The 20,920-nt window shown below is 39.5% G+C and overlaps 2 protein-coding genes across 5 annotated transcripts in view; both read right to left on the bottom strand.

Annotated features, from left to right (window-relative positions):
- Positions 1–997: 997 nt before the first annotated feature.
- LOC121955021 (lysophosphatidylserine lipase ABHD12) lies at positions 998–10,369 on the bottom strand. The gene is made up of 13 exons (XM_042502804.2): positions 10,136–10,369; positions 6,597–6,712; positions 6,398–6,503; positions 6,146–6,265; positions 5,964–5,994; positions 5,814–5,859; positions 5,368–5,497; positions 3,669–3,706; positions 3,497–3,576; positions 3,310–3,392; positions 2,397–2,475; positions 2,133–2,254; positions 998–2,029 (listed from the first exon to the last, which is right to left on the bottom strand). The coding sequence occupies exons 1-13, from the start codon at positions 10,228–10,230 to the stop codon at positions 2,008–2,010; spliced, it is 1,068 nt and encodes a 355-aa protein (XP_042358738.1). The 5' UTR covers positions 10,231–10,369; the 3' UTR covers positions 998–2,007.
- A 78-nt stretch (positions 10,370–10,447) lies between these two features.
- mocos (molybdenum cofactor sulfurase) overlaps positions 10,448–20,920 on the bottom strand; it is a 76,580-nt gene continuing 66,107 nt past the window's right edge. For 3 of the 4 annotated variants that reach the window (XM_088086238.1, XM_088086237.1, XM_042501712.2), the window contains 14 exons: positions 20,754–20,843; positions 20,588–20,654; positions 19,836–20,480; positions 19,646–19,722; positions 19,303–19,502; positions 19,077–19,193; positions 17,272–17,649; positions 17,010–17,172; positions 16,788–16,875; positions 16,284–16,408; positions 13,135–13,231; positions 12,848–12,989; positions 12,660–12,764; positions 10,448–12,543 (listed from right to left, as the gene is read on the bottom strand). In XM_088086238.1, coding sequence (XP_087942364.1) covers positions 12,439–12,543; positions 12,660–12,764; positions 12,848–12,989; positions 13,135–13,231; positions 16,284–16,408; positions 16,788–16,875; positions 17,010–17,172; positions 17,272–17,649; positions 19,077–19,193; positions 19,303–19,502; positions 19,646–19,722; positions 19,836–20,480; positions 20,588–20,654; positions 20,754–20,843 — 2,399 coding nt within the window. In that variant the 3' untranslated portion in view covers positions 10,448–12,438. Of the gene's footprint in view, positions 12,544–12,659; positions 12,765–12,847; positions 12,990–13,134; positions 13,232–14,508; positions 15,138–16,283; positions 16,409–16,787; positions 16,876–17,009; positions 17,173–17,271; positions 17,650–19,076; positions 19,194–19,302; positions 19,503–19,645; positions 19,723–19,835; positions 20,481–20,587; positions 20,655–20,753; positions 20,844–20,920 lie in introns of those variants that run through there. The other variant, XM_042501715.2, reaches the window with a different exon arrangement.

Genomic DNA, 20,920 nt, shown 5'->3' with positions numbered 1-20,920 from the left:
TGTGAAACTGGTGTTTTCTGAGCTGCTTATTGTACCCTGAAAATATTGTAGCCTACCATTGCAACCCTTGATGCTACGACAGGCAACCACACAGCGCCATTTAAAATAATCATCAGCGAATGTAATTACAACCATAAATACTTCATAAATTGAAATTATTATTACTACCAGTGCTAGTATTGCAGTGTATTGTAGTTCCGCATGTGCATTTATTGCATATCCAAAGAGTATACTGTGTAGCTGTAATTGCTTATGATAATTACTATAACAAGAAGTAGTTTTCAAATTTTGATTTTTCTCTTCTAATTCCCAGATGCCTTTGTATATTTGGTCCCCACCAGGGTTGCCTCTGTGGCTATGGCCCTGTTACATGAGCTGACTAAATTTGACATTCTAATGAGAGGCAATCAAAGCAAAGACAAAAATCTATTTGACATCAGTGTACAGTATATACATTTAGATGTGTGTCTGTGCTAAATGAAATTTGAGGGCCATATGAAACATTTTTCTACAGTTTATAAACAGGACCTGGTTTAATAAATGTGTTAATAAGTATAACAGTATAATATACATTAGCAAAGTGAAACACAGCTTGCATAAAAGTGTTCCTGGCATTAAGAATGAGCCCATTTTTTCTTAAAAAGAAAACAGCTTTGTGGATTTTTTAACATAATTAAGTACATTATGAACACATTCTAAAGCACAGGGACATTTGCAATGCAGAGTTTAGTTTCTCTTTAGTCACTATAGGTTTCCTCATTAATCTGTCAATTTTGGACTCATATAAGAGCCATGGTAGATTTTTCAAGGCATTTACTTAGTGAAGTGCTGAATATATCTGAATTAATCCTAGCCAATTCATTGTGAATTTTAAAAGGTAAAGTGGAGTAACTGAGCTCTGCTGGGTGGATATTTCCTCCAGAGTTTTCCTAATGAGACCAATATGTTAATGTGTGTTTTCTTGGAACAAAAGATCAAGACAGACAGACCCGTGCACTGCTGGTTGAAACAGGCAGTCACATTTATTGTACTTAATCTCCAGTGACATTTGGACTTAGATTCTTTAAACTTATCTAAATGCACTTTATATTTTGTGATTAAACTGAAAGGATTTCAGAACCACAGACATTTACGCGCTTCTCTCCTTGCATTGTCCTGAAATGTCCCCGACATCTTAAGCTTTGGATTACTGAACTCATTATCCAGTATTATAGATGAGCGTTATTACCCAACAACAACAACAATGTCCATCAGAGGGCACCTACTGCAACAATGGCTCATCAAAATTGCATTTCCAATGGGAACTGCTATTTCTGAGTCTGATAAGGGACTGTGCTTTATTTAGCAGAATAGGGGGTGGCTGGGATGCAACTTCAGTTTTTTTAAATTTGTTTATTTATACCATGAACCTCCCCGGAGCTAAAATTTTTCAACTTGAGCTTCCCTGAGTAGCTGAGAGAAAATGCACGACTCTCCCTCCACCGTAAAAAAAAACATATTTTACAGTTTGGCTATGATAAACGGTGTGATTTGGGTGATTTTTAAAGAAAATTGGCTTTCAGACCCACTTGTGGGTTTGGGGATTCTGGGGATACTAAAAATAAATACCAAACGCAACCACTTTAATGTCTCAACCCTAAGTCAAATCAGAAAACATACCTCTCTCCTAGTATCTAAACAGTGTTTGAAGTTTTGCACCAACCCCTCACAAATAGCAAACAGTCCCTAATTCAGTATAAATGACCCACGATAGGGAAAAAAAATCTGCATTTAACAAGAGAATCTTATCTTGAAAAAATGTAACTGATCTAGAAGCAAAATTAAATATCATTCTGCATGAAGATTCTTTGTTTAATGTTATTTTAAGAACAAATATAAACATTTAAGAGTCATAAAAATTTCAAGTAAATCGCATATTTAAGCGACATATATGCAGCTGTGTAAAAAAAGTAAAAATTTACGTCTTAAGTCTGCCAAGATTTTGCTGCTTCACTCGTCTTTCCAACGTTACAGCGACTGCACAAACTTCCTGCAGAGGGGACATGACAACATATACGTGCTGTAGTAATAAAACAAATACATATTTGCTGAACCAGAATATGATCAGTGTTATCAGTGAAATGTTTTCTCACGTTATGATATCAGGCAGTTGGGGGTCTCTGTATATGCCGTTGTGCTGATACCCCAGAGAGCCGTCGAATGACACCATCTTGACTCGCTCGGCATCCTGTCCACTCACTGCTGCCTCGTATATCTGGGAGAGAAAAGCAAAGCATGTTCAGTCTACTGAAAACTAAACATTGTCCATAAAAAACACCTAATCAGTTATTAGTTATAAAAGACCACCTCAGTATACATTGTATCAGATGAAAAGTAGCTTTCTGTGACAGTAATACCTTCTCAGCAAAATGAATGGGAACTAAGTGATCGTCCTCGGAGTGAAGGATAAGAATCGGACATTTCATTTTCTTCACACTGCGGAGTAACAAACACAGATATTAAACAGCTTTTTTTTCAACCTGGACCATATTTTCCTGAGCTTTGTTGTAAATGACGAATGGGAAAAGCCAGATTAGAAAGTGGTCTCATATTGAGAGAGAGCAAGTGCTGTAGCCGGCAGCTGTGTCAGTTTAAATCCACTAAAAGTGCCTGTTTTCGCCACTGACAGGCTCAGATTGTTATCACAAGCGTCTGACAATATTATGTAATGGAGTGCACACAGAAAAATTAAACATTTTTGTTTACCTTTCACAAACAGACCAGAGATTAAGGGTCCTTTCAGTAACTTGTAATACCAATGTGAGCCTGTCAGTGGCAAAAACAACCACTTTCAGCTATTGCTCAGAAGGATTACACAATGTAAAAATAATCTGTTTTAACTTTAAAAAGTTAGTTTGAGGGCTGCCTTAAATTTTTAAGTTGAGTGAATTTGAGAAGACGTGAAGAGTGAAGTTGAATCATTATAAACTTACCTCAACTTGTCTTCTTACACTCAGTTGGCTTAAAGTTTTAAGGCAGCCTGCACACTAAATTCTTTGAGTTAAAACAAATAATTTATTTTTACAGTGCGGCTGTAGCGCTCTCAGTCTATACTGGACTAATTTCAAAAATTGTTGTTCCCATTTCTTAATTAGATACACAAAACATGGAAAAAATTGAGGCCAGTTGAAAAACACCTAAGTTTCCCTTTAAGTCACCGCATTTTACTAGTAATAATAATATTAATAGCTTATCAATGATGGTACAATGTCTCATTTAATATTTAACCATTGTATATAGCTAGCATGTTAACATTTCATGAAAACTTACTTTTCTTCAGTAGGAAAGACAATTTTGTTTTCTGCCCATGGCTCAGGATATAAGTACCCAACACCCGGAAACTTCCAGTAATACTTTAAACAGAAAGCAAATAAAACATTCAGAGTTTAGATGTAATATAGCAGCAGACACTTGTCATCAACACACCTATCAAAAGTGATAACTAAGATGAACATACCCATCTAAAAATGTGACCTGGTATCTTCTGTCGAGCACTATTGAATGCACTCTCCAGGATTACACCACCAAAACTCTCACCTGAAAACAACAGGAAATAATCAGTGTATTGAAATGTTTGGATTGTTTCCTCTTATTTCTATTTGCCAAATTTCACTTGAAGCAAAACCTACCTTTCTCAAGCAGCTTTACCGCAGTGTTAGTGACCACTCTGCACAGAAAAGCAACATCTTCAGTTTCTCCATTGTTTGTGTAGTTTAAACCAACAGTTTCCTCTTCAACTATTCCCAATGGTAACAGGATAATTATAGCTGTGGGCTAATCTCTATCATTTCTGCCATGAATGTACAATGTCGATTAAATAATTAACCATGCGAGCAGAAAGATGAAAAGTAGTTAGGTAATTACCGTAGATGATTTAATTTTCTTTTTACGGTTTTTAAAATTTCTCCTACAAGCACTTTCAAAAACTTTTATTTTCCTAATTTACCTTATATTTATATCTTATTGCTGGATATGACTGTATTTAATATGGTGAGATCTGTCTGCGGTTTGTATCGTATTTTGATTTATTGTGAATATCTGCTACTGTCATCTTTCTAAACTGAATGTTGAATATTTCAGTTTAGCACAGAAAACTGTTCTTAAAGGAATAGTTCACCTACAACATAATCATTTGTATATCAATTACTCACCCCATGTTATGTTGAATTGATGAAGATGTTTTTTTCTTGCATGCCCTTACTGTGAATAAGGAATCCAAAAAGAGAGAAAGGTCTTGATGAATCAAAGTCTTAGGGGGCCAGGTTTAACAACAGTAATAACTATATAAAAACACCCGTTTACAAACTCACACACAATTCAAGCAGTACAATTTAAGTCTCATTTATCAAGTTGTTTTCTGTCTCAAGCATGAATGAGTGGAACATTCAACGGTCCAGATCCACCATCCCTTCAGATGGGTCTTCACTTTTTGGCACAGTTATTTGTGTTTTTTATATATTTATGTGGAAGTGTTTTCAATAGTAAGGTTTCAGCAAAAATACACGTGTTTAGGAAGTACTGAGCATACGACTGGATAAATGAGACTTTGACTATACTAAATGAGTTGTGTGAGAATGTTGTAAATGGATGTTTTGATATAGTTTTGCTGTTGTTAAAGCTATACTGTGTATGATTGTTGGTAAGTAAAGCCCCCAGTGTCACACTTGTTTGGTGTTTCATTTTGCTGTATTTGTGTTTTGTTTTGTTTTTGTTTCGGTTTGGTTTCCAGTGTTGTGTCTTTTTGGTGCTTAAGGTCCAACACATGGTCACTACCTTTTTCCCGGCCTTACCTGTGTACTGTGGGGGTACAATCCCATAAATATCCAAATAACAGAATAAAAAACTAAGAAAATAAAGGCAAATGTCAGAGTGTCTACAAAAAAAAATACAAGGCAATATAACATGGGATGAGTAATTGATATAGAAATGATCTTTCGCGAGGTGGTATTCCTTTAACATGCTCCAATCACAAACCACTACAGTTACAACATACTATGAGACACCCACTTGTATAAACTAATAGAGAGAACTCTGGATCTGTTTTGTTGTGATTCTCTGCTGAATGCAAAGTGTTCATCATTGATCATCCTAGCTGCTATGGGCTGCTGCTGTATTACATAAACTACACAAAAATAGGAAAAATGTCAGTAAGATGTAAATGTTGCACGCTGTTACATCAAAGTTTTATATTTGAAAAAAAGAAGGGCATGCAATGCACATTTACATTTACAGTTACTACAACAGTGATCTGAGTCATTTTTACTTGTGTTGTTAAGACTTTCTCTACTTGAGTAAAACGCTGCAGAATGGGAGTCTTTCTTTACTGACCCAGTGCCAAGAGAGTGTCCCCAGATGACAATCAGGCAGTTTCCACAGCGTGCTTTGATCCAGTTGTACAGGTAGAGGGTATCTGTAGTCAGACCGGCTTCAGTCGGCTCCCCGGTGGAATCTCCAAACCCTGCCAGAGTTTCTCACATCAACTCCTGCTCACTGACAGATCGCAGAGATGCTCCTCATGGCCACCAGGTGGCAGCCACTCAGAGGGAAACCGGCACCAGACACTGACCTTAAATTGAACTGCTGTCTTCTGACTGCCTCACAACAAACAGCTCATCAAGCACAAGCGCATTACTCTACATATAATCTTATGACAGTAAATTATATATTAAATCAATGTGAGAAGGTTGTGTATTAGAAATCAATAGGAAGGCAAAGAAGCGTAGAGATGGAAAATATGCTTAGACAAAGAGTCATAAATCTTCATTTTCACCAACCTCTGTAGTCAGGCACCAGTGCGTGGTAACCAAGCCCGCTCAATATCTGTTGACACATAACGCTTATTTGTCATCATAGGGGTTATTGAGACTTTCATATCTTTATCAGACCGTCGAAAGATTAATATGTTTGTGCTGGTGATCACTCACGTTTGCCACTCCCACCCGATGAGTGTGTGCCCTGTTGGAATGATTCACAGACAACACAAGTGCCAATAAATTGGTGTTTTGGATGAAATATATAATAATAATATGTCTAGTGTCTGTTTTGAACTTTTATTCTCTGCATCTTCAGGGAGCCAGCTATAATACAAATGCATTATTTATCACACCTTGTGCCTGTGTTCCCATGAAGATATATGAAAACTGGACTTCCATCGCTTAAAGTGTTCTGGTACCATGCCAAGTCTTTCCCCTGCGCCTCTTTCCACTGACTTTCAGGGACAGTGTGCCTTGAACAGTTCAGAACAATACACCCGCTCAGAGACACAACCAATAACTGGATCATTAAAGAAAAGGTCTTAGCCTCTAAATATCTATGCTAGAAAAAGGAGGAAAAAGTGTTGAACTTGGCTTATACTCACCATACGCCAAGAGAGATTCCTTCCTCTGATGTTAAGTACATGTTGATGGTGTGATTAAGGGAGAGATCAGCGGGTTGGCTGAGGTCAACAAAGAACGGCAACCTGACTACAAACAGAAAAAGAAGAGAGTGGGCCCTTTTTTTGTGAGCTATGTGAAGATTTACAGTACTTTCCAGAGGCAGAGAGGGAATTCACTTACTTCTGTGAGTGTAAACAAGGTGCTGGATTAATTCTGGGAGTATTTTCAGAAAGACAGGCACCGAAATGAAGATAACAAAGAGGGCCAATAAGCCTCTTTTCAGCCACCACCGGGACCTGACAACAAGAGAGAAATAAAATCAATGTGACTACTGACATCTGACCATTATCTTACATAACTTGTGTCGGTAAAGGCAGACAACCCTCAAGGGGCCTTTGAGAAGTCTCCAGATTGTCTACTACTAAACTCAAATATATTTGTTGTTTGTAATTTCTGTAACTGAGCCAAACACTAACAGACTAAAACTGAGCAGACTAAGAACACTATGCATCACCAGCATCTGTTAATTTAACAATAGCTCAGTCAGACAACTAATGTTTAAAATGTTTATGCATCAGTTTCAACAAAAAAAACATATTTAGAGCTTTGCATTTTGACTCGAGCCTCATCACTCCCTGCAGATATATTAACATGAGATATTGGGGAGTGATGATTAAATATCTTTCCTTCTAGCCAGATCCTTTGGGTGGATACTGGAGGTGTGGCTGAAAGAGCAGGCTGCAATACTGATGCAGGTCAACGGCGGCATTGACAAGGCACAGGGAGAAATGGGAAATTTTTCAGCTAAATCGGGAGAGCGTGCTTTGTAGATGACATATGGAGAGTGACGTATGACGTGTGTGTATTAATCAGTGCAGCTTCAGTTGACTGCTAGAACTAGCTTGCAGGCGTTGCTCCATTTATTACTGATGATTTTAAAGGAGCAGTGTTTGGATTTGGCAGCATCTTGTAGTGAGGATTGCAGACTGGCACCAGCTGAAACTTCTCCCATGTGCCAAAAGCTAACTCTTTTCTGTGAGCCGACACGGCCACAGAGGTCTCTTCCTCTCCAAAACATATGAACCTGGTGATTAATATGAGTAAAAACACTGAATATCTTGTTATGGTACAGATAAATGTTTCTCTGGTGCTGTTTGGCTTGTTGCAAATAGACCGCTAGCCCGGAATCTGCCAATATGTGTCCACTTTTTTCCCTCAAATAATTTATGATCCAGACCTCCAGTGGTTTTTACTGAGAGCCAAAGTATTTGCAGAGGACTCCTCCTCTCGAAAACAATTAAACAGTGATTTAAACTGGTTTTTCCGAGGCTGTTTGGTTTGTCACAGAGGGGCTGCTAACAACAGTAGACGACACAACAACGCAAATGGCCGCATCTAGTTCCAGTGTTTGGTTTGTCTGTTCTGGGCTACTGTAGAAACGTGGCAGTGAAACATAGAAGACTCTGTGGATGAGAACCCGCCCCCTTTTTAAATATAGATGTCCCTTTCTAAGCTAACGCAAATACAACGATTCTTATTTTCATATGATTATACTCTAAAGAAAACTTATCATAAATTAGTCAGTGTCTGCCAATATATTCCCCTAAATCCCACTCAACAGACCTTTCAATCCTCTCCACATGTCCAGTCTGAAAGTGTCACAACACCTTCTCAACACTATGGTAACACTAGAAAATTTTGACTTCAGCCTCTACTCTTCTTCCACTTTACATCTGACTTCATCTGCAACTCTGCTTCATTTTAGCTACAGAAAGTTTGGGATGACTCAGCTACTGTGTGGTGACAAAGGTGGAAATCACAGATCACTTTGCTGTTTTGAATCACAATTCAGTTCAGAGTCAAAGTCACTGACTGACTACAGTTTGTTCACCATTCAAATGTGCGGTTAATGGATCACCATTCAAACAACAGATGTACATGGGAGTGTACAGTCAAGCCCATTGGCATGTACAGAGCCGCTGCGCACATGTCCTACCAGTCTGTGGATGCAGCATGAATATGGCAACATTAATATGGGAGAGAGGAAGTGAATAATCTATCTAATCAAGAAGGCAGGCTGTCATTGGGCTCAGTCTTGACTCCCCAGAGGCTACAGCATAAAGAGGATGCTATTCAGACTATTGCCAATTAATGGACAATACATCCCACCCCGTCCATTAACACTCTAATCAGCCAGAACAGCCCTTTTAGTCCAGGAATGATTTCTCCACATTGCTCGAGGGAAACATATAGGAGGTCATTTATTTCAACAACCATCAAACTCTCACCTCATCTGTACAGACTTAACACTTTTACTTTACCATTCGCTTCCAAGTCTTTATAGGATGACACCAGATTTTTAATGAATGTGCAACAGCAGTGTGATATATTGCACCTTTTGTTTTGCTGGACAACCATTTTTCTATTCACTTTTGTAGTATTTTACAAATAAGTTATGCACCGTTATCTTTTAAGTTTTCTAACAAAACTCTGAATGTATAAATCTAATTATTCATGATTACGATTGAAGTTTAGAGATACCAGTGCTTGCAATTTTTCAGTTCCTTGCATTGCAGTGGAAACTCATCTGTTCACTTAAATGTCCTTTCCCAGGGTGTCTACAGGTATCAGTTACTTAAATAAAATAATTTTTAAGCCCTTTTGGAGATACATTTTAACCAAATCTCAAACTGATTTTGAACATGTTGTCTTTTCTTATTCGAGCATTTGCAAGGTGAGCATGAAGGTAAGTGGCATATACTGTACGTCGTTCCATGCAGGGCTAGGTTTTAAGAAAGAATGTGGTTATTTGAGGGAGTTACATTGATCTACATTTTGCCCACAAGTACTTGCAAGTACAAAGTAACATCAAACATCAAGACATCAAAAATGTGGACTTTCACACAAAAGACCTTGACTCATTTTTACAAAAAATTAAATTAGACTAAATGCATGTGGCAAACAAAACACCATAAATCCAAATTTGGCCTATCAGTCAGATCTTATTTAATTATGAAGCAGTTATTAGTGCTCAATAAAAAGCTCAATCGACAGAGAAACACAGTCCGTATTCAGTTGTGATGTCACAACTATATTGTACCAAGATAAAAAAAATACTGCTACAGTGCTGTAACAATCATTTCCCAACTGCAATGATGGCGCAAATACTCCAAGAGAGTGTTTTGGGCCAAGGGTGAATACAGGGATATTTAGGCAGACAGTGTGATAAAAATAATGTGTTTTTTTGAAAATGAATCCATGTAAACAAGTCCTGATAGAAACCCAAAATACAAGCATAAACCTGAAAATTAGCAAAATATGAGACCTTTAATAACTTTTGAGGACCTCCATACACTCCTTTTTTCCACTTGTGTCGTTAATCTATTTAATACACATTTCCTACATTTTTAAAATATGCCCTAGATACACCCTTTGCCTCACTTTAAGATGGTAAAGGTCTGGAGAGCTATTCTGGGATTTGAGTTAATAAATTGTGTCAAATATACTTTTGCATTTTGCTATTGCTGCATATTTATACTTTTGCTCTGTTATTGTATGTGAAAATCAGGAAGTGCGTGGTACTGCAGACGACTTCCTTTACATGAAAACCTTTAAGAAACGCTTCGCTGTAAATAAGTAACAACAGAAACCATGCATGCAAGGAAATATGCATGTAATACTATTAAGTGAAGTTTGGTCATTTAAGCCTGCTAACTCACGATGTCCCTTCCTTCGGGGATTTACTGGCAGACTTCTGGACTTTGGCGGCTACGGAGGATGAACCATCTTGTTTGACGACCCTCTTCCTCGTCATGATAACGTTAATATTGTTGAAGTAAATGCACCTAAATATTGCGACTATGCTCTGACTAAGTTACGCAGTTTCTCTGACACTTGGTCACTGAGTTATCTGCTGACAAAAAGTTTGATCAAAGTTCAGTTCACTCGCGCAGAATGGGCAGGACCCGTGATTGTTAAGGTAGCACCGTTACGGTTATTATAAAACACAATACATGACGCCACCTTAAATATACGGTACACTCAGCCTTTATTTACTGTCATTATCCTGACAGACTCTGAGAATGCAACAAAAACATTTACATTATAAAATTACTTTGAGAATATGTGCCTCAATTATCGCAGAGTTGTAAGTCTACTGAGAGTGAAATTCATTTTTATGTAATTAGAAGAATAAATAGGAATAATTGCTGAGGAGCACTAAAGCGGTCCTGGAGCTTCATGGTAGTGTGACACCTTGTAGACACACGGTATAGACACATCTCAGCATTGTCTACTCTAAACTGTCCACAAGTTTAAACATGCAATTTCTACGTGGGGCTGCACGATATGCAAAAACTAGAATTACTGCCCCGCGGTTGTATGCCTCTACAAACCAGTAAAGCTGCACTTACATCCATGTCTGTGAAAACATAGATGCCTTAACACACATCTTCAACACAGCAGCAGAGGTTTTATACAATCAGAATAGTTTCAAAATGGGTATCCAAAATTAGTGACACCAATTCAGTACATGACCAAATGTCTCCCCTCTCTGTTCCTGATATATGACATTGGATAATGTCCAGAAAAGTGCTTTTGCAATACATTATGATGTCCCAATCAGGCTGACTTGAGACCTTTTGGATACAAAAAGGCATCAATACATCCCATTAGACATTTGCATGAAATTTTGCCATAAAAAGAATGTGAGTTCTTGAATTACGGCCCAAAAATGTTTTGTGAGGTCACAGTGATCTTTGACCAAAAAACTAATCAGTTCATTGTAGAGTCCAAGTCAATGTCTGTGCTAAATCTGAAGAAATTCCCTCGAGGTTCATGAGAATGGGACAAATGTATGCATGGATGGACAAACCACACAAAAACATAATACCTGCAGCCACAGCTAAGGCCAGTATAGAGCAAAAAAATCACGGTGTGCTTATTGCAAAATATACAACAATTGCGATAAATTTCACAATTTCAGTGGGAATGGTTAATTTTTGAATTTTGTCACTGAAAAAAAATGGAAAGTGATGATCTGATCTTTGTTATTGTCTGTACCAAACAAGCACGCTCCCTTATGTCTGGAGTATGATTTCTGTAATTTAGATATTGCACTTGGCCATATTGAAATTTTGATAGTATTTCGATTAATTGTGCATCCCTATTTTGTACACTATATGCAGTTTGACGTCGGCGCATGCATACTGGCAAGCATGCTACAAGTAGCATAAAACCTTGGCAAACACAGCGGGAACCTAATTCTGCTTTCTATAACTACACAATAGGTGAATAAAATCAAGGGACAAATATAGTCGTAGAACTTGACACATCAGCAGAGCACATACGTATGTACTTCATGCCCAAGCACGTAACCCTGAGCACCTCATTTCTGGTGGCAAAGATATCTAACGCAACTCTCCAGAAAATACACAGTCTCTATCCTCTCTGCATCAAGTTATTACTTTTTCTGGCAGAGCATCTGATGTCCAAGCCTGCACCATGTTGAGAGCATACACTGAGTGTCTGGTATGTTTTCCCATTACAAGGAGCAATATGTTTTAGATTTGTGGCAGCAGTAACAGCAGTGGTGTGTTTGGAATAAATAGCAATATAATCCTCCACGGGAATAAACAGAGGAAGAATAGTCTGGGAGGTTAACATGAGCGGCGATTATTGCATCAAGCCTGACATGTTTTGGCTTGATTAACAGTAATGCATTCAAATTATAACTGCAATTAATACAGCCACTTTATTGCACGCATTTTGCAGAACCATTGGGGAAGAATTTCAGAAATCTCATTCATTTCCCATCAAAACAGATTCGGATAGAATGAAATCTGAATGCCCTGGTGTGAAAAAGACACTTGAGAGGACAAAAGCCACCATGGCTGCACATACAAACCAAAGAGCAGGATCTATAGAAACCCCGTTGAGTCTGGCATGTGATCTTTAGGACGTGCAGTGCTGAAATGACTACTTAGGACCAAAATAAATAAAGAGGAGGATGCAGTTGACTGCTTCAAGAACTGTGCAGCTCTGGTTGTATCAGGGAACCAACAGAGAGGACACTGGCTGTAGTGGAGCTCTCTGGTTGCTGATGGGTCAAGTACACGCCAAAAGTTACCTAAAAATGTATAAAATAAGAGACAAAGTTATTACTTTTACCATTACTTTTCATGCACTTCACCACACACACACAGAGCAACTAAATAAACAAGCAGTTGGTAGTTTGTGACCGACCTTTCCATTGCGGAAGGCCGACAGCGACATTAGCGGCTCTTTTGTTTTGGTTCCGGTTTCCTGGTCCACTCCAATCATCTGGCACCTTCTACACTGACCTGCGACCTTTGGATCAAACACTCATTTTCAAGAAGTCGGCTTTTAATGCATTTGAAAATGTTATCATGTATCTCAAAGTGTCAGCTCACCACAAATCGAGTGTTGCCAATAATCAAGTGTGACCAATTATCCTCCTCAAATGGTTCTACTCCAGCAATGACTAAATTGGCTCGGAAGCGGCTAATGACATTCTGTGTGTCAAGGAGCTGGTCGCCCTCGGAGTCGTCCTGTCTGAAAAAAGGAATGTGGAAATTGCATGTTATTTTGCAGCGCTACGTAAATTATCCACAGTAATGTAAATGTACAGACGTCGACGGATCCTGCTACTTTTCATTGGAGCATTGCGAATTTTGAATAACACATCATGTCCTCAAACCTGCTGCTCATTAGTTTCTGAATGAGCTCCACACTGGCACGGCTGATCATGAGATACTGTGCCTCATTCACGAGGGAGAGCGATGTGGAGGTGGCAGCTAGAAGGGAAAGACTTTATATTACCCCAGTGATTTGTTCAATTTGAGGAAAACATTGTGATCTCAGGTCTGTGAAGTCTGCATCCTCACACAACCTGAAAACAGAGGTTCTGCTGCATTACAGAGACTGAAAAATGTGCACCTTGAGTAAATTTGTCAATATTAATCTAAATGTTAATGTCATAATTCAAAAATACATAAATAAAGGGGGTGGGCAATGTAGATAACATCTTATTAACATAACATAACATAACATAACATAACATAACATAACATAACATAACATAACATAACATAACATAACATAACATAACATAACATAACATAACATAACATAACATAACATAACATAACATAACATAACATAACATAACATAACATAACATAACATATGGTTTTATACAGCAATATCAATCTCAACATTTAGGCCAACAAGAAGTCCTTGAAATGCCCCAAAAATGTAAATTTGAACATCTACAATTCAGCAACAAACAGGCAAACTCCATCTGCTGATAAAAGTGTGATATGATCAAAAGTCCCTGAACAGCTACCGAATAAAGCTCATGATGAGATGTTCTGTCAAATGGCAAATAGAAACATATATCATGATATTGTAATTATTCTTGAAATGAAACCTCAAAATTAATAGATAAAATAGCATGGTGGAAATTGGCTCATCAAGTGAATGTAAGACCTGAACAACTAAGACAATTCATCATGCTGATGCAAAAACCCTGTAAATTCAATAATGTCAGAAAGCAGTGCAGCTCATTGATTCAATATTACCAGCAAAGGCCTAATACAGTTATAGATATTAAAGAGGTAATCTACCGATTTCACACATGAGGGTCAGTATATTTGTCATGAGGAGCACTACGCAGACTGTGAAAACAGTTGCATAATGTCTTGTGTGGCTCTGGAGGGTTTCTAAAGGCTGAGAGAATTTCATCAGGGTTACCTCATCTTGGGTTTGGAGTCAACCATAGGGTTGGGCTGATGAACAATGGCTGTCAGTCATCAACCACTGAGCCTGACACTGGGATTTTAAAACCCTGCTACCCCCCGTCCATTTGTCAGTCTGTCCACACGCTGGGTCAACTGCATTCATTGCATACTTAAAAAGAATCATTTCGGATTTATCTACCAGATGAACTGTGGGCTGAAAGACGGGCAAAGTGGGTACCTTTTTAATCATCCAAGTTTGTTGCTGCCATTGTGAAGTTTTGTTACCGTAACTGATAAATATCTGCTCACATCAGCTGGGCTGACGTTTTGTAAAAAAAAAAAGAAAAGATTCACTGGTAAAATTACATAAATATTATGGGTTCCGGCGAATAAGTTCAAAAGTGACAAAGTACCATATCAAGTAAGTTATTAAAAACTTACAGAAACATTGCTTGCAAAAATAGTCCACCTTCCACCATCTGGTTTCCCCTCTCTCTGTGACTCTCTAGCCCCTTTTACACTGCCTGTTCAAGACGAGAATACTGCACTGCTACGCTGCCTCGTCATTCTGTATATGAGGTACAATAGTGGACATGTAGTGTGTTCTGTCTACCCTGGAAGATTCAAAAAGCAGCTTGTAGCAGTTAGCGACTAACTCAAAGAGGAAGAACAGTGGCTGTAAATGTCCGAAATTTGAAATAGCAGTGAGATTTGGGAGCTCTTTCCCCTCCAATTAGAGAATTAGATAGCTGCCATATAACAAGGATAATAAATTATTGTTATTGCCATGTTAATGCCATTGTTATGTTTATAGAGTGCTGCTGACGGGTATGTTATATGTCATGCTAGAGGCAGATGTTGTTGTGTTAAACATCACGTTCATCACGCCTTTGGGTTTTGCGATGTGGGACGCTCTGTAAAACCACATGTTGGAGTGGAATGATGCTGCTGTCATTTGGTTCTGTGTAAAAAATGCAAAGAGGCGTTAAGAAAGGGCCCTGTAGTACAATCTCTGAGTAAAAACGGCTTCGGTCTCAAACACACACACACACACACACACATCATGATGTTTCACTCTGGACATTGTTCTACAACAGTTCAGTAAACATCGGTCAACCCTAGTTGACAAATATTTCATGAAAAGCCGGCAATATAAACAAGGACAGATATAGGCATTTGCCACTCTGGTAGAGTCAAATGAAAAGAAACATCCGTTGCATTATGGAAAAGATAGTAACCAACCTTTTTTGAGTCTAATTCATTACAGGGTATAAAATGCAGGTATTTTAGTAGACTAGCGAGACACAAAAGGGACTTGTGAAATATATGCAGCACAAGCCAATATATCCTAATTTTTAGTCCTTGATTTGAGTCAAGCTCAAAAACACTTCCCAGAATGCAACTCGATAGTATCTCTTCATTAGATCCTCACTGGCTGGCAAATACCCATGTCTTCCAAATTTCCTCATTGCCAGTTTGTAACAGCTTTGTGTTGAAAATCTCCCTCTAAGCCCGAGCTTAGACATCATCAGGGTAATTTTCTCAGACTTGACAGAGCTCCTTCACAGGCTGAGTAGTACAACTACCCATAACATGAAAACTGAACTAGATAAAACTGATTGATTGATTAATATTAACTGATAAAGTTACAAAAGCTACCTAAGTATATCAAAATCTCATTTTACAAATACCATATTGTGTGATGGTATCAGTTAATCTACAGCCTTATCAAATGAACTAAAGTACCCTTTTATAGACATCACAAGTCACATTCCAAGTATTCATCTGAACGTGATGAATTTTTTATTATTAAGCTATTGATGATAAATCTCGCTGTATGTACAAAAGTGAATATATATCATTATATTGCCCAGCCTTAGCCTGAATGCCACATTCTTTCACAGTATAACAGAATAAATGTCTGCAAATGCAGAAAAAGGTGAAATATCTAAATTCCAAGTGAGCAGCAGAAGGGAATTTAAGGTCACACACAACCAGGATGTATTAGCAGGATGTGTGACCTTGGATGGCTCCTGTGCAATATAACAGATTAATTCAGGGTAAAGAAATAGGAGCCAGGCAGAAGAGGTAAAATATATACAGGTACCTCCACTGGGCCTCTTCTTCATGTCTCGGGTAAAATCAGGACTTTGTCTTATCAGGCGGCATGGCTGTCCAAGAAATTCTGAAAGCCATGATGCAGCCTCATCCCCGCAGTCGACAGTCTCCACCCTGGGGGGAGGAGGAGGAGGATTACTGTACGTTCTGGAGGCCCCGAGGGAAATACAGAGTTTGATGCTGCTTTGTATTGGTGAGACATCTAATCCAAGAATCAGTGGATGAAAGCCTTTTTTTAAACTTGTGACTTGTCATGCGAGTATCTGAGGGGATCAATATTATCTCTCACTTGTTTGTTTTTCCATTAAAAATTGTATATTACAGGAATTTCATATCAAATTGGGGAGAGACCTTATAATGCCATCCACTGTTGAAAGGTAGCGTCAACAACAATGGAGTGCATTGATATGGGTGAAAAATACAGAACAAATGAAATGTGTCACGGTGTTTCCTGCAGCTGCTGCTTTCAGATCTTTTAACGTTGCCAGCTCACCTGTCACCACAAACTTTACTCTGACACTCCCGATAGCTTGTGTGCATTTCAGCGCTGTTTTCCAAGGGAACCGAAATGGTATCCATCCCTGCAGGGTAGTGGAGAAAAAAACATATAAATCCTCTAACAAAGAGAATTTATAGCCCTAAATCCGACTGATTGAAATTTCTTTTGGTTAAGCAGTGTGTTTATTATCAGTGAGCCGCTGAAGGACTGTCTGACCTGATGCCTGCAGGAGCAATTTGTTTGAGGGCAGGCGGACTTGTGGGCGAATGAGGCATAAACGCGGCTCTCTCTTCTGACTCAGGCACACGCCGTTTCCATTCACCACCATCCAGCTTCTGTCATACAGTAAACCCAGCGGTCCCACCGGCCAGTCGTGGACCTGCATGAAGAACAGCACAGAGTCAAATTGGAGCAGAGGGGGGGAAGAAAAAGGACAGAAAGGGACAGAAAAAGAAAGAAATGTTTGTGATCCTCAAACCTCATAGGCTCCACATGATTTGATGGGATATATGTAGATGTTGGTCAGAGTGTAAGCCTCTCTGTGGCTGTGTGAGTCTCTGTGTCCAAATCCCCTCAATGATGCTTCTGCAGGCTTCTCCTTCTCATCTACTTTACATATCCCCCCATTAGTGATTTTGATTTCTTCATTTAGTCTCTGGGATGTTGCTGTGGCTGTTTTTAACTTCTCTAGTCTCACTTGGTCCACTGTGACTGGTTTCTCCACAAAGCACTCGGCAACAAAGTTCAGGAACTTTTGACAGTCCTCAAATGTCGACATGTAGCCAAAGGAAATGCGTACAGATCCGGTCGGCTGGCCGTCCACCAGGTCGATGGAGTCTCCACAGACGTGGCCGGCCTCAAAGACAAAAAGAAAATGTTTTATTCTACTTCCACATGATCTGAAAGAAGTATTTCACCACTATGAAGAGGGTCCCCACATAAAACTAGGCCATCTATGCAGCAGAAAGCTGAAAATACTTTTGAAATTGACACTAAAAGGCCAGAGAATATGACCAGAAATTGGACTGTGGCATTTGCTTTTTCTCAATAGGTAGAAAACCTTCAACTGAAAGAATGCACTGTGCCTTACCAGACCAACATACGCTCCCACGGCTGGATGATGTAATGCGACCTCGACTGCAACTGATGCTGCTCAGTAAGCAATCATACACACTCACACTCTGATGGAACAGCCATTGATAGAAATTTGGTTCAGTATTTTGCCGAAGGATACTTCGGCATGCGGACTGGAGGAGCTGGGGATCAAACAACCGATCTTCAGATTAGTTGAAGACCCGCTCTACCTCTGAGCGACAGCCAACCCATGTTTTTGAACACATTTGAGGTGGGAAAAAAGGTAGACATTATCTTGATTTACACTCCTTTTCCACCAAAATTACTCTGTGCATGTGGGTTTTTTAATCAACCTGCTAAAAATAGGATATAGACTCTTTTCCCATCGACAGTACAGCAGAGCTGTGTGTGTGGCTTTACAGCAGACGAGCATGTGTGTATGGGTTGCAGTGGGTTATGTTTGTGTGTCACGTTTAATGTCACGGACTGGCTGGAGAACAGGTAAACAGTAGACAGCAGCATTGACGGAGGTCTGTGAAAACTTCATGATGGTTACTTCTCTTTATATATATAATGTTTTTGTTATTCAGTCTCTCTTTGAAACATGGTGCAGACTAATTTGGATAGCTGTTTTAGCACTACTTAGGTGGAGATGGATGGTAATTAGCAGCAGCCTGTCATTGCATCTCATCGGTTAAGACGCTAAAATAATCGCATTCACTGGAGTGTTGTTTTTCCATCAATGCCGATTGGATCCAGAGGCAATAAATACATGTGACTTCTGCAGAGTCATTCAACCCGGGTGTAAATGCCAGTTGTACACTTTCCCATTGCTTTGAAAAATAAGAATTTTTTTTTTGCGCAGTGGAAATGAGGCTAGAAAGAAAGAGAGAGAAAAAAGGGGGTCTGGCTCTGGATCTGCTACTATATTCTTTATGTAGCAGTGGCTGCATGTGGCAGGCCATAAGAAAATGCTGAAGTACAGCCTGTAGTTCGAGCAACAGCCTGAGAGCCAGCCAAACTCCGCATGATGTAAAATACAAGTTTTTGCCGTGGGGGAGGAGGGAGATCTAGGCACTGGTTAAATGGTGGAAAGTTTACCACAGTTCATCTACACATACAATTCACATTGTTTTGATTCAAAGCTAGTTGAAAATCAGCAAAGTATCACTTTATCATCGACACCTTCCACATTCTGTGATCTCGTACCTGCAGGTTTCTCCTCATCTGCTGATTGGTGATCCCGAGGAAAGACTGACAGGCCCCGGTGTTGCAGAAGCAACCTGTGCGCACATGGATATCGTAAAGACTGGCCATTCTGTCCACCTGAGGGCAACAGAGGAATTGTTTTAATATTCACCCACACTGCCTATGCATAAACATGCAGTAATTCAAGTTCAGTCAAATGTCCAGTAATCCTATTCATTGAATGCACCTGAGAATACCCAATTATCTGTCCGTGAGAATCCTTAAGGTTGAAGTTTAGGATTGCGCCCTGTGTGCTTGGACTCTCAAATTGGCCTTCGGTGTATATCTGAGCCACTGGTCGCCCGTTGCCATGGCAAAGACTTGACAGCACCATGTAAGTGTAGCGTGCCAAGCCAAACGTGTGCAGTTGGATGTTGTGCATGCCCCCTGAAGGCAAAAGGGGATGAAGATGAAGGGATGCTGCTGATGTTAACCTGAAGCAGATCACAAATAACTTGCATATATTATTATTCTGCTATTGAACTAATGCTTTTTATGTTTTTCCATGAATCATTATGCTGTTACACTACCTGTGATCCTGTAAAGAGCTTCAAAACCATGATTTAGAGCAATTATGTCCAAAAAAGATACAGTCCCATCCTCAAATCTTTATCAAGGAGAAAGAAAACATTACATTTTAGAGGAATAAGTAAGCAGCAGCTTTAGAAGTGTGAGCTTTCAAAGGATATCTAGGATTTGGCAGGCTGTACAGTACTTTACCTGTCAGAAATGTTTGCCACCTGCACATAATAATCTTCTCCAGAAAGGTAAGCTGCTGCTGTGCCTCCTCCAAAATAAGTCTTTTTTAGTATGCCTGCTGCGTTGTTACGAACAAGAAGGGCCCCCAGACCTGTGGGGAAGCCAAACATCTTATAGAAGGAGATGGGAATGAAATCAGCAGGGCATTCCTGTAGGTTTAGAGGGGCACAGCTGATATGAGATGCTGCATCAAGCAGCACAAACCAGCGGCCACGGCGGCCACACGCTGGGTAAAGGCGTCTCGCCTGGATGCCTTTCACATGGCTAAGGGGATACTTCCTCCCAGAGAAGTTGCTCTGTGCTGGGTAGCAGAAGAGGTGCGGTGTCTGGCAAATAACATCTTCACCTTGAGCTTCATCCTTTGCCCTGTTTTCCACTTCCTGCGGCGAGACAGGCAGGGCAACTACCCCCCGGCTAGAAGTCAGTCCTCTTATGCCGACTACAGAGGTATGGCTGTCAGTGAGGTAGCAGAAGAGACTCCCCGCTTCGCTCTCAGTCTGGGGCCTCCAGGGAAAGCTCTCAGCCACTAATTTGAGTGTGGCTGTACAACCAGAAGTGAAAATCACAGAGTACTCCTCAGGGGTGGCGTTAAAATGCTGCAATACCCTGTAAGAAAATGTTCTGTTTTTCACTCATTTGATCCAGAAAAGTACCATACAAAGGAGTCACAGGGGCCCATTAGAAGTGCTTCTAAGGGCATGAATAGCTGTTACCTGTATCTGACCCTCTCCACTGTGTCATGCGTCAATCTGCTGCTGGGATTGTGGCTGTGAGGGTTTCCTATAAGGACATATTACAATAATTAAATGCTTTGAGTTTTATGACTAAATAAAGAATAAATGAACTCATGAAAATGACGCGTAATGTGACTTTTCTCACCGTACACATTCCTTGAAATGTCCTGGAAGTAGTCCCTGATCAGAGACTCTGGGTACATAGTAGTTGCTGCATGATCCAGATATGTTATTCCTGTTTACAATAGCAGAGCAGACGCGTAAGACAGCGACAACAAGCCTGTTTTTACTCATGACTGGACACAACCTTTA

The sequence above is a fragment of the Plectropomus leopardus genome, chromosome 13 (assembly GCF_026936395.1).
Source record: "Plectropomus leopardus strain MGB_pleo_1.0 chromosome 13, ASM2693639v1, whole genome shotgun sequence".
Classification (NCBI taxonomy): Eukaryota; Metazoa; Chordata; class Actinopteri; order Perciformes; family Serranidae; genus Plectropomus; species Plectropomus leopardus.
Note: the sequence above shows the minus strand (reverse complement) of the source record. Positions and strands in the feature narration are given on the sequence as shown.

Bases quoted from the DNA above. Each gene is read 5' to 3' on its own strand.
- LOC121955021 (XM_042502804.2), bottom strand. From the start codon at position 10,230: ATGACGAGGAAGAGGGTCGTCAAACAAGATGGTTCATCCTCCGTAGCC. The intron at 6,504-6,596 runs GTAAGTGAATTC...TTCTGTTTGTAG, and splicing joins CCTTGTTTACACTCACAGAA to TCAGGTTGCCGTTCTTTGTT. The intron at 2,476-3,309 runs GTAAGTTTTCAT...GTTACTCCGCAG, and splicing joins GTCTTTCCTACTGAAGAAAA to TGTGAAGAAAATGAAATGTC.